Source organism: Sphaeramia orbicularis, chromosome 4, assembly GCF_902148855.1.
Source record: "Sphaeramia orbicularis chromosome 4, fSphaOr1.1, whole genome shotgun sequence".
Lineage (NCBI taxonomy): Eukaryota > Metazoa > Chordata > Actinopteri > Kurtiformes > Apogonidae > Sphaeramia > Sphaeramia orbicularis.
The window spans coordinates 21,251,580-21,264,150 of NC_043960.1; the positions used below are offsets into that span (position 1 = coordinate 21,251,580).

The following is a 12,571-nucleotide window of genomic DNA, read 5'->3' on the forward strand; positions in this document are numbered from 1 at the left end:
ACGCTGCTAAACAATAAAAATGGAGCTCCAGAAGAATGTTTATTAAGGCTAAAAACAAGCAGTGAAATAATCCAACAATATCTAAAAATGTCCAAGACAGTATACTTTTTTGGCAGCTGTTAGCAAAGTAGGACCTTCCCCCTTCACCCTCTCAGTTTATTCATTCAACAGGTAAAAACAGCTGATTTTACTACTTCAGTCACGTAGGTACTGCCCTCACATGACTTCTCCCCGGATGTGACTAAAGGGATACTACCTGGTACTTACAGGGCTTTCTATACCAACATTAATTTCTATTGTTACATGCAGGTAAATTGATTAAAATGATTTTTTATTAAAAAGGAGAGTAGGTTAGTTGTCTCAAGGAATTCAACTGGTTAGAGCGACAAGATGTGGAGTTGGTGTTCCAGTCAAAGAGCGTGGCTACAGATGTCCAGTTAATGTTTGATTAATTTTTTTGCTGTGTCAGAAGAAAAATAAATGGTTTTCAGCGGTTTTAACGTATTAGCATTCAGTAGCATCGGCACGGCAATGGTGCGTTTAAGGGCGTACATACGACATACGAGTGCTTACAGAGAAACAAACTATAGAACTTTCAGTTTAACTCAACAAATACATAAACAGTGTGGGCTTTCTAACAGATATGACATAAATAAGATAGGAAAAAACTGTAAACATGACTATTTTCTGCACCTCATCCATCCACCATGTGACTTTTTTTTGTTTTGTTTTTGCTCTTTTGGATGAGAGACCTCTAGTGGTGGAAATGATATATCGTGTCTTTAAATCTACTTTTCCTCCTACTTTTTCTGCGGGGTCAGTTACAAGTTATTTCTCTTCGTTTGTTTGCAGCTGCCGTCAGTCCGCCTCGCGTTTCTCAGCCTGATCAAGGCCTTTTGGAGTCTGAATAGGGTGTCTTCCATTTGCCAGCAAACGCTAACAAGGAGACACATACACTTTCACAAACACACACAAAATTGTCTGTTGAGACACTGAAGCCAAGAGGAGGCGATGATAAGACTTGCTGACCCACAAGCTCCTAGGTCCTTATAATGATGATGATGTAGTAGTACAGTTTTTCATTTTGATCAGTATGTGGTGTGTGTGTTTGTCTTTCTGAACATCGCTGTGCGAGTGGATATTTTCTGCACACACACACCAAACTGCCATTATCAAAGGCATTGGTGACCCACTTTTAGACGAGTTTTCTGTTTCGTGCAGACTTGATCCAGAGGCTTGTTAGTCTGGGTGTGTGGCATATTTTCAATCGCTGGATCTGACCCTGCAAGACCCCACAAGTTGCAAAAAGGGGATAAAGTTTTTGAATTGTTTTCTGATAAATATATTCTAGATAAACAATGTCCCTTTGAAGCTCTGCCATCATCAGTAAAACGTGGGTGAAAGATCAGATTAGATTGGATGTGCTTTATTACATTCTGTCATTGATATTCTCTCTTTATCTGCCTCGCACCTGTCCTCCCCTCCCTACTTCCCTTTTCGTCTCCCTTCCTTTTATCATCGTCTTCTGCTCTTCCTTCCTCTCTTCTCTTTTCATGCCTCCTCTTTCCTCTTTTTAACTACGGTGGCTTTTTCCAATTCATTCCTTCCTCCCCTTACCACTGTACTTTCTTTTCATCTTCCTCCTCCTCTGTACCTTTCATTCCATGCTTTCTGGATGTCATTTCTTACTCCTGTATTCCCCCAATCTTGCTCGTTTTCTATGCCTTTTTTTTTTTTTTTTACCTTCCATTTATGCATCTTTTCTCATCTTTTCCCTCCAGCGTTTGGCCAACTCCAAAGCCCACACGTCGCGCTTCATCAGTGCCAACCTTCCCTGCAACAAGTTCAAGAATCGCCTGGTTAACATCATGCCCTATGAGACCACGCGTGTCTGCTTGCAGCCAATCAGAGGCTTGGAAGGATCTGATTATATCAATGCTAGCTTCATTGATGGATATAGGTATGACACTGCTGTGCCAGCAAGAGCCCTGAAAGGTTTATCTATAGAATTTGTGCCTGTTTCTCAACATTTTTGCTAATGAACTGTATCCATACAGGCAACAGAAGGCCTACATCGCCACACAGGGCCCTCTAGCAGAGACTACAGAAGACTTCTGGAGAATGCTCTGGGAAAACAACTCGACTATTGTTGTTATGTTGACCAAACTGAGAGAGATGGGACGGGTAAGAAGACATGAACACAAGCACCAGTTTAAGTTTTCTCTTGTCTTAACGTGTTATGAGAGTAAAAGAGGAAATTGAAAGGATTTAAAAGGCAATATGTGCTTATAAATTATTTATCTATTTATGTATGTATGTATGTTTTTATTTATTTATTTCGAACATACAAAGAAACAAAATAAAACAAAACAAAGCAAATTAAGACAAAAACAAAACAACATTTAAATGAACAGAATCTTCAAGAATGTGCAAGTCTGAATTTTGCATGGTCAAAAAACAGTAGGAAGAAGTATAAACCTAAACTTCTTTTCCTATTGGTCAAACAGGAAAAGTGCCACCAGTACTGGCCAGCGGAGCGCTCTGCCAGGTACCAGTACTTTGTGGTGGATCCAATGGCCGAGTACAACATGCCCCAGTACATCCTCCGAGAGTTCAAAGTCACAGATGCCAGGGTAAGGCATATTTGAACAGAAGTCTTTTGCATAAACACTGATACCTCCCATGTAAAATGTTGTTCATTAAAAGTAAATTTTCTTCTGCAGTTATGAAGTTTACAACCTAGCTTACTTTCTTTTCTTTTCTCTGTAGACCTGTCTTATCTTTTTACCTCAGAGTTTGGCATTTGGTCCAATTAGGTCAGACAGTTTCAAGCAACAGCAGGATTTTAGAACAAAAATAAGGCTAAATCATGCATTAACCAAAGTGGCTGAAATGTTTAATTATTTTCCAGGTAGTGTGGCAGCTAGTTAGTGGTTGTTGAAAATCCCAAGCATGCCAACATGGGCTGCATATATGGTACAAATGCAAATATATGTATGCATTTGACGTACAGATTGAAAATGAGAAGCTGAGGTTCTGCAGCTGATTGCATACAACACACACACACACTATCGTGACATATCAGTGTTTTTTTTTCTGCCATACCATGGTTTATCTGATCTGCTGCCTCACGTGTCTGTGTACTTTGAGATTTGCCTCCATACCTGATGGGGAAAAAAAGGGGAACTGAAATAGTGTTTGTAAAATAGGCATGTGTATGAATTTTTCAAGTCTAGAAGTGTTGCTGTGTATAACTTTGTGAGAGCTTGTGTTTAAAGGCTTGTTGATGTGGGTTTTTACCCGTTTGTCTCGTTTGTACTGTTTTTTTTTTTTTATTGGTCTGATGTATGTGTAAACTGGGTTTGTGTGCGTCTGTGTTCGTGTGCACGTCGCATGCCTTTGCACAGTAATAGCATAGACTCCACGCCTCAACACTCGCATCTAGCGAGCCAGTCACGTATTTAATCACACAATTTGACACGCCGCGTGGGCCCTCAGGTTGTGTGTTAAATTTTCTCCTCTTTCTTTCCCTTCTCTTTCTTCGGCGTGCATGGTTTATTGTGTTGTTGTCTTTGCCCCTCTTTCGTTTTTAATCCCTGCTGAGGCAAAATGTTTTTTGAGATGAAAAACAAAGGCAAGGAGAGAAAGGAAACATGCAATGCGTCATAAAACAGGGAGAGAGACGAGATGTTGAACAAAGAGTCAGTATATGGAGCTTAACTTATTAAAATCCACATCACTGTATGTGTCAAGTACAATAAATGAACAAGAATACATCTTGGCAGGAGTGTAGAAGGAACATATCAGCAGCTAAGATAGCAACAGAGCACATACTGGCACAAGGGACAACAAGAGTTTACATAGTGAGAAAAAGAATTCAATAGATAGATTATGCATATTCTTTGACTTACATTTCCTGTATGTACTGTATATTCAACGTACTCTTACCAAATGTATATGCGAACAGTAGAGGGGGATGGTTTCCTGGTAAAACCACGATGAATGCTGTAGACCTCCAGGTATTTTTGTCCATTTTTGTGCATTTGTAAACCAGTGAGACATTGACTTTTAACAGTCACTGCCAAATTAAATGTAGTGCACAGTCGTGTATAACTGTACATCATCCTGACATGATACTATTTTTAACCCCAATTATCCAGGGTGGTGGTGCTTGCCAATGTACCTTGAAACCAGATGAAATTAACTCTTACCTATTTTTACCCCAACAGTCATTTTTCACCCTTTACATGGTATATTCTTCAGAGAGGAGAGCCTTCATTTGTTTGATGGTTACTTGAAATAGCAGCTGTTTCAGGAGACAAATGTAACTGATACGAGCAACATTTATAGCAGGATGCATTCCTTACAACCAATGTGAATTTATAGACAACAAGTTAAGACAATTCATTCCCAGTGGAGTTGTTCTAACACTGATACTGTTACTTGACATTCTTGGTGTGCTGACAAAAACTAATTTGAGGATCCAAACACCAGGGCAACAAAAAGGCAGATAGATGATCATTTATTTTCCAACTAGGCGTGCAAGTATGAGAATGTGCATGAATGACACATTATATGTAAAGTGAAGCCTGTAAACAGAAGTGAGGAACAGCTGTGGAAATGAACACCTGGTTGTTTTAATTGCTGCTAGCATCAAGAACTAAATGTAAAAAAAAAAAAAAAAAAAAAAAAAAGTATTTGTCTTTCTACTCTTCAGACATCTTTAAAACAACCTCTACAAGGACGCATCATTTGACTGTGTATATATGAGATTAGATTAATGGTTTTGTAGAAAAAAGAAGCAAATCCTTATAAATCTTGTAGTGCTACAGAGTGTTTTTGTTTGCTTGGGATGCACATGGTGAGAATATTAAAACTCTCATCACGGAAATAAGATTATAAATGTCAATATAAGTCGAAATTGTCGAGACTGACATCTTGTCTAGCGGGCTTGTTGGATTGTCAGGGTTTTTGTTTCTAAATTTAATCATCCAATCCCGCCTATGCTCTGTTAGTCCTCCATTCTTGCTTCTTACCTCGCTTGTTCTGCTCATCCATCAGGTAGCTCTATCGATCGCATCGCAGGATTATCCTATTCAACATGGTGTCTGGGAGAAGATGCTTGTCATGGCAGATACACTATTGATTAGCTTTAACTTGTGCCACACACACACACACACACAAAGAAGTGACAGAGGAGACAATAGAGATAGTTTGGTTGAGGGTAAAGGAGCAATGGAAGACGACACACTGTCTCTCTGTGGTGAAGTGTGGGTGTCACTCTGCATTAGGCTTGTTTGAGATCAGTCTGATCTGCACAGTTTCGATCACTGCCTAATGGTATGCAGGTTAGATTTCTGGCCAATTTGATCCGAAGTTGATCTGACGTCACAAAGGATGAAGACGGCGTTAACCTCATGCGATCAAAGCGGCTGCAGATTTTGGGGAGAACCTGCAGATGAGCTAATATTGACCAAAATGTAACATTTTACAAAAGAAAAATCCACTTATTTGGCAGGATTTCTTATTTTTTGGTCGGTGCTGTCTTGGTTTATTCCCATAACAAATAAATGTTACATTGCTCAGAGGCAGAAAGAGAAACATTTATTTGAAAAGTTCTGGGTAATATAACTTCACATTAAATTCTTGTAAACACAATGTAGCGACACCAAAAGAAAAAAATAACAGTTTGTTTTTTTAGGTGCAGGGAATTGTTTTTTTTTTTTCCCTATGGACTGATTTTGATTGCTTGATGGATGTATTTATTTCAAATATGAATGTCAAAACAGAAGAAAATAAATAAACAAAACACTTAAACATAAGACATATAATACATATTTGAAAAGGAGTGAGAAGAAATATAACTTATAAACTCCCACCCGTTCAAGGTTACTTTATTTGTACCTGTAGGTAGATTTGTTTTGCAGTCTAAGTGATTGCTTTGATATTACTACAAGACATACAGGGGTTGGACAAAATAATGGAAACACCTTAAAACATCAACAAAATATAATTTAATATGGTGTAGGTCCACCTTTTGCAGCAATTACAGCCTCAATTCTCCGAGGTATTGATTCATACAACTTGTGAATTGTTTCCAAAGGAATTTTAAGCCATTCTTCAGTTAGAATACCCTCCAACTCTTTTAGAGACGATGGCGGTGGAAATCGACGTCTTGCTTGAATCTCTAAAACTGACCATAAATGCTAAATAATGTTGAGGTCTGGGGACTGTGCCGGCCATACGAGATGCTCAACTTCATTAGAATGTTCCTCATGCCATTCTTTAACAATTCTAGCTGTATGGATTGGGGCATTATCATCTTGAGGTGAAGGTGTTTCCATTATTTTGTCCAACCCCTGTACATTGAACATGTAAGACAGGTACTTGATCGAGCTTACAGACAGAACAAAAAGACAGGACAAAAAGTGCTCAGTGTTCCACCATTCATCAGTATAGCAGCATGGATAAGTAAAAGAATAAAATAAATAAATGAGACCAAATAAATAAAAACAAGATGCAATAGAACACAATAAAAACCCAGACAAGATAAAAACAGTCTGGGATAAAAAAAACAGGATAAGAACATAAAATTTAAAAATTTGAATTCACAATAATAATAATAATAAATAATAATAAAGAGAGCAAAGAAATGGAATAAATAACTAAAATAAGTTAGTAAAGTGCAATGTCACAATTTCTTATTGAGCTCAGTGACGGCGACAGGAACAGAGCTGTTTTTATAACGCTGTGTCCTGCACCTTGGGACTAAAAACCTCCGTCCAGAAGAAAGGAGCTGAAATTCACCTCGTATATCACCTCCTTATGTAATTCATAACAATAATATCCTTCCTAGTCTAAGCATATCTATACTATATACTATAAAATGACTGATACTTATTAAATAATTTGGTTTCTGGTTTTATATTATTATGCACAAATATAGTATGATTTACCTAAACACATAATACAATACACATATTTGGAAATACATATTCATACACAGATATATACAGGGTGGGGAAGCAAAATGTACAATATTTTGAGGCAGGGATTGAAAGACAGTGTATGAAAGTTTATTGTAAGTCTGTGTTTTATTGACATGAGAATGTGGTAACAGGTGGACAGGTTGCCATAGTAACACATGGACGACTCTTTACCATTGTATGCATCACCCAAAATGTATCAAAAGATCATTACTTTCCAAAAGTTTCACTCAAATATCTGAATTATAAGTAACTTGAAAATTTACAGGGTGGGGAAGCAAAATTTACAATATTTTGAGGCAGGGATTGAAAGACAGTGTATGACCAATTAGTTTATTGAAAGTCATGAGAATTTATTTGCCACAAGAAAATTTACATAATAGAAAATGTTTTTATTCTATGTGTCCTCCTTCTTTCTCAATAACTGCCTTCACACGCTTCCTGAAACTTACGCAAGTATTCCTCAAATATTCTGGTGACAACTTCTCCCATTCTTCTTTAATAGTATCTTCCAGACTTTCTCGTAATAGTTTTGCTCATAGTCATTCTCTTCTTTACATTATAAACAGTCTTTATGGACACTCCAACTATTTTTGAAATCTCCTTTGGTGTGACAAGTGCATTCAGCAAATCACACACTCTTTGACGTTTGCTTTCCTGATTACTCATATGGGCAAAAGTTTCTGAAAAGGTATGGATAATAGTGTTAGGTATGATTATGACATCAATATAGGTTTGGTTTCAAAACAATTGACGTAGTGTCTGCTGAGAAAAAACAACTAAATGTTCATTGTAAATTTTGCTTCCCCACCCTGTACATATACATACATATACACGTACAAACACATACACATACAGTACACATATAGTAAACATAACACATACGTGTACATCTTTATAACGCCCAGTGATACCCAACATTTTGAAGGATGGGACTAATTTTGAATGACACTCACTCTATATGAGCTTTTACACATTCACTCTATAAACATGGAGCATCAGACTAAAGAATAAAACCTAGGTAATGAATACCCCATGGACTCAGATAACAAACTCGATAGCTCCAGTTGTAGTACGTCTGTGACTGTGGTCTGTCAGCTCCAGATAGCACACCGTCCAATTTAACAGCTGTCTTTTAACTCCTCCTCCTCCTGCTCGTATCTGCACTCATCCTCTTTCCAGTTGAGGCTCTGTTCATCTCCAATGGATGCATTTATTCATCTGTGCCTCCACAGTTTTGCTATTGTGCAAAAAGAGCATTAGCATATATTATTTAATTATAATGGGGCAATTAGAAAGATTTTACTGCCTATTGGTCTATGTTGCTTAATCATTATTTAGTAATGAATGTTATTGGAAGAATACGAAGAGTCCATGAGGTGTTTTATTTGGATATGGGTGGGAATGCAGCACCAAATTCATAAAATGATGATGCAGTTCGCTGTGAAACTATGAAAAAATATAATCTCCATATACGTGGAAAAAATTATTTAAAAAATCAAACGTCATCAAAAACAATGGTTATGCAATCAAGTACTAACTCCTGTGTGTGTCATGTGACTAAAACAGACAGAAAAGAAAACATGGAATGCCTAAAAGCACTGTTTTTGTCAGTACAATGCCATAGCTATTGCTGTAAGAACTGAAGTGATTCTGGTTATTATCAAGAAAACATGGAAAATGGATAGATATTAGCTCTGAAATTAAACTCTTATGAGATATTTTTGTTGTTATCATTATATTTGTCCAAACAAGTGTACCTTTAGTTGCACCAGGCATTAAAATGAACGAGAAATTGAAGAAAACAAAGGTGCACTGCAAAAATCTAAATCTTACCAAGTGTATTTTTCTCATTTGTTGTCAAAATATTTCGTCATACTTCAAGTAAGACATAATCACCTAAAGAGTAAAGAGTAACCTTTCAGTGAGATATAAGAATTTATTTTTAAATCTTAAATCTTATTTCAAGAATCTTAACAAAATAATTTTTACTTCTTCCACTGGCAGATTTTTTATTTATTTTTTGCTTAATTCAACCAAAAATATCTGAACAAGTAAAAATTATCTTGGTAAGATTTCTTGAAATAAGATTTTCAAGATCTATTATCTAAAAATAAGTTCTTATATCTCACTGAAAAGTTACTCTTTAGGTGATTGTGTCTTAATTTAAGTGTAATGAGATATTTTGACTAGAAATGGGAAAAATACACTTGGTAAGATTTAGATTTTTGCAGTGTAACCTTTGAATTTCCAGTATATCTTCATGAAGATTTAAAATAAACAGAGGAAAATGTATGATTTACAGTGAAAAATGCAAAATACATAGGATAATATTACAATAAATGTCGATAAATCACTTAGGAAATGTTGAATAGAGAGAAAAATTAATTTGGGGACGGACACAATAATAGCTCTCCCTTAAACTCCTGCACCTGTGAAGTTGACAAAAGTGGAAAAATCTGCCAATGGAACAAGAAAAAATTATCTTCGCAAGATTTTTTTGAAATAAGTTTTTCAAGATCTATTGTCTAAAAATAAGTTCTTATATCTCACTGAAAACTTACTCTTTAGGTGATTATGTTTTATTTAAAATAGGATGAGATATTTTGACTAGAAATGAGAAAAATACACTTGGTAAGATTTTGATTTTTTTCAGTGTGGTTTAATAATTTTTTCTACAACTGCATGTGTTGTATTTCCTGTTTCACCTACATTTTCCAGTCGTTTATTCTTATTTGTTTTTTGTTTGTTTTTGCAGGATGGTCAGTCCAGGACAGTAAGGCAGTTCCAGTTTACTGACTGGCCGGAGCAAGGCGTGCCCAAATCTGGAGAGGGATTCATTGATTTCATTGGTCAAGTGCATAAAACCAAGGAGCAGTTTGGACAAGATGGACCGATTTCTGTCCACTGCAGGTAAATGACTTTAACGGCATCACTGCAATAATGATCTAACATCAAAATAAGTCAAATATTCAGATATAAAATGCTACCATTGAAACACATGCCAAAAAATACAGTCTTTTTTCATACCCACCAACCACTGAAGACCATGCTTTCCATCTTGAAGGCTTTAAGTGTCATGTCTAGTGGCTTTCACACGGTGGCTGTTGTTTTACACTTCCTGCTGTGCAGCCTCACCAGCTCCATCAGATATGCCCCTCCCCTGTTTTTGCCACCGCTGTACTCTACCTCTCCACCTCCACAGGCCAATCTCGTCAATAATTGATAAGGCTGAGATGTGGCTTGGCATTTGCAAGGAGGCAGCACATGAAATGATACAGCCATTCTTTTTGGTTTTTATGATCCCTCCGTGATGCATTTTTATCACCTCAAGTGTAGTTTTTCAAGGTAACCTTCGTCATTATCTTGACAAGCTGAACTCAGGTAGAAACTGATATTTGACGGTGGTCATCACGACAGCCTCAAATTAGTCTTACATGAGAAAAAACCTTAAGTGTCTTGCGTAGTTTTGAAGATGGACACTTTTTTTTTTACATAGATTTTTGACAAATTTCTGGAAATTCCTGTGGGAAACAAAAATTCAACCAGGCTCTTGCATAGTAAATAACATCCTTACTGTCTAATGAATGTGTTACAGTTACTTTTAGTCCGGTGTCGTTGTCACTTCGTCTCCACATTTCTACGGCCCAGGCGCCATGACATCATGAAACATAACATCACCTCCCCCTGTGTTAAAAAGCAATGATGTCACCGGCCATTAAATGCCCCTATGGGAGTTGTAAGATGTGTCAGCGAAGCTCCAATAAGACTGAGTTATTCCTCCGTTCTATGAGGCCATTATTGGAGAGGAAGAGAGCTGTCTTAAAGTGAAAGGGTCGGTTATTGCAGGAGGAATGGCAGGACTGGAGTAATGGGCTGAAAGGACCCGAGCCTATTAAGCTGGACTGCGAGTTTCACACGACCGTGTTGTGCTGAGCGGCCGAGTACACAGCTGAGGCATCCTTGACATGTTACACTGAACTTCCTTTGATTTTCAGAGCATCATAAGAGGATTAATATACAACTACAGTAGCTGACAGTCAAGTAAATTATTAGAACTTTTTTGACTCGATCAGGTTAGTGACGCTATTTGTGTAAAAAGTATGTGTTTTTCTTGAGCGATTAAAAAATTAATTGTCGATCTGGTGGATGTCTGTCTGTGGCCACCTTCCCGGCATCATCCCCCTCCTCCTCCTCTTCCTCCCTCCCCCCTTCCTTCAGGCTTTGTCATCTCTGAGTGGAGAGCTTATGCCTCCCTTTTCTCTTACTCTTCATCTTCTGTCACCCACCCTCCCTGTCTGTCATCCCCCCTGTCTATTTCTTAATCCTCTCTCCTTCTCTTTTCCTCTCTATCTATCCATTCTCCCAGCCCTCCTTTCTTCCACTCCCACCCTCTTTCTTCTACCTACTTGCTCCCCTCCTCATCCGCTATCTAATAGACCCACATGCTTTTTGTCATTAATTGCCTGATTACTTCCTATGAATGGGGACACCAAATCCTCTCAGTCTGCAGCAGCTCGGCGAGCCTTCAGATTTGGAGAGTCGATCTTCCTAGAGAGAGAGAGAGAGCGAGAGAGAGAGAGAGAGACAGGCATACAGACAGAGAGAGAGAGAGAAGCTCTGAGTTTAAGAGTCCATGTGACAAGCTGTGACTGACTCCCAGGAAGAGGCTTTGGGTGGGTAGAGAGATAGAGTAGGTGTGGGGGATTGTTAGTGGGTGGTTGTGTGTTTTTGTGCGTGTGTGTGTATCCTTGTTTGGAGCATCATATGTTTTGCAAGATCGGGCCAGAGAAGGACATGTATCCATTATCATTCAGTTTCTTTCCAATTATTTGTCAAATGAGTTCTGTATTGTCCCCCTCACACACACACACACACACACACACACACACAGTCACATACAACACAAACATGAAACTCAAAGTGTCTGCGAGAAGCCATCGCTTTCACTCGTCATTCAACAAAATAGCATCAGAGGCTGGAAGAAGTCCAAATAAATCTGTTGTCATATCAATTATTGTTCCAATGGTGAAGTGGAAGTCATTTCACAGCAAAGCAGCTTAGAGAGGCAGCTCTCAAGTATTTCAGGATCTGAGTTAAGACTGTATTTCTGGAGAGGAGCAGCAGCAGCAGCAGCAGACTGAGTTTTTCAACACATGGGAGGGGCTTAATGAGACAAAATGTTTGCGAGTGTTTACCCGCTTGTTTGTGTGGATGATTTGGAGTGTGTCTGCGTGTCCTTGAGGGTTCATTTTGTGTCTGATGAGAATGTGGGCGCACATCAAAGTGGATTCTCAGTGTTCTCAGTTCACATTCAGATTGCGTCCTTGCCATCGTCAGTGTTGTGTTAACCTGCTGCAGGATTTCTGGCTATCAAAGTTTTCAAACTCTTTTTGCCAGTCAGTCAGTCAGTCAGTGCTGCCAGCGTGCGACGTTGCCCAGTGCAGCTTTATGACAAAATCCTGTTGGAGATAAACATTCACTTTTGGAGGCGACAAATCAAGAGTCAAGATTTAAATGAGATGACAGTTAATACCCGGGAATTTGTCTTGGTTAGACTGATTTGGAGGCAAAAATGACAGAGC

The 12,571-nt window shown here is 38.1% G+C and overlaps 1 protein-coding gene across 1 annotated transcript in view; it reads left to right on the forward strand.

Moving 5' to 3' along the window:
• The window catches only part of ptprsa (protein tyrosine phosphatase receptor type Sa), a 317,356-nt gene that overhangs the window by 296,254 nt on the left and 8,531 nt on the right, over positions 1-12,571 (forward strand). Inside the window, 4 exon segments of the mRNA XM_030131459.1 lie at positions 1,782-1,960; positions 2,058-2,184; positions 2,508-2,633; positions 9,745-9,899. Coding sequence (XP_029987319.1) covers positions 1,782-1,960; positions 2,058-2,184; positions 2,508-2,633; positions 9,745-9,899 — 587 coding nt within the window.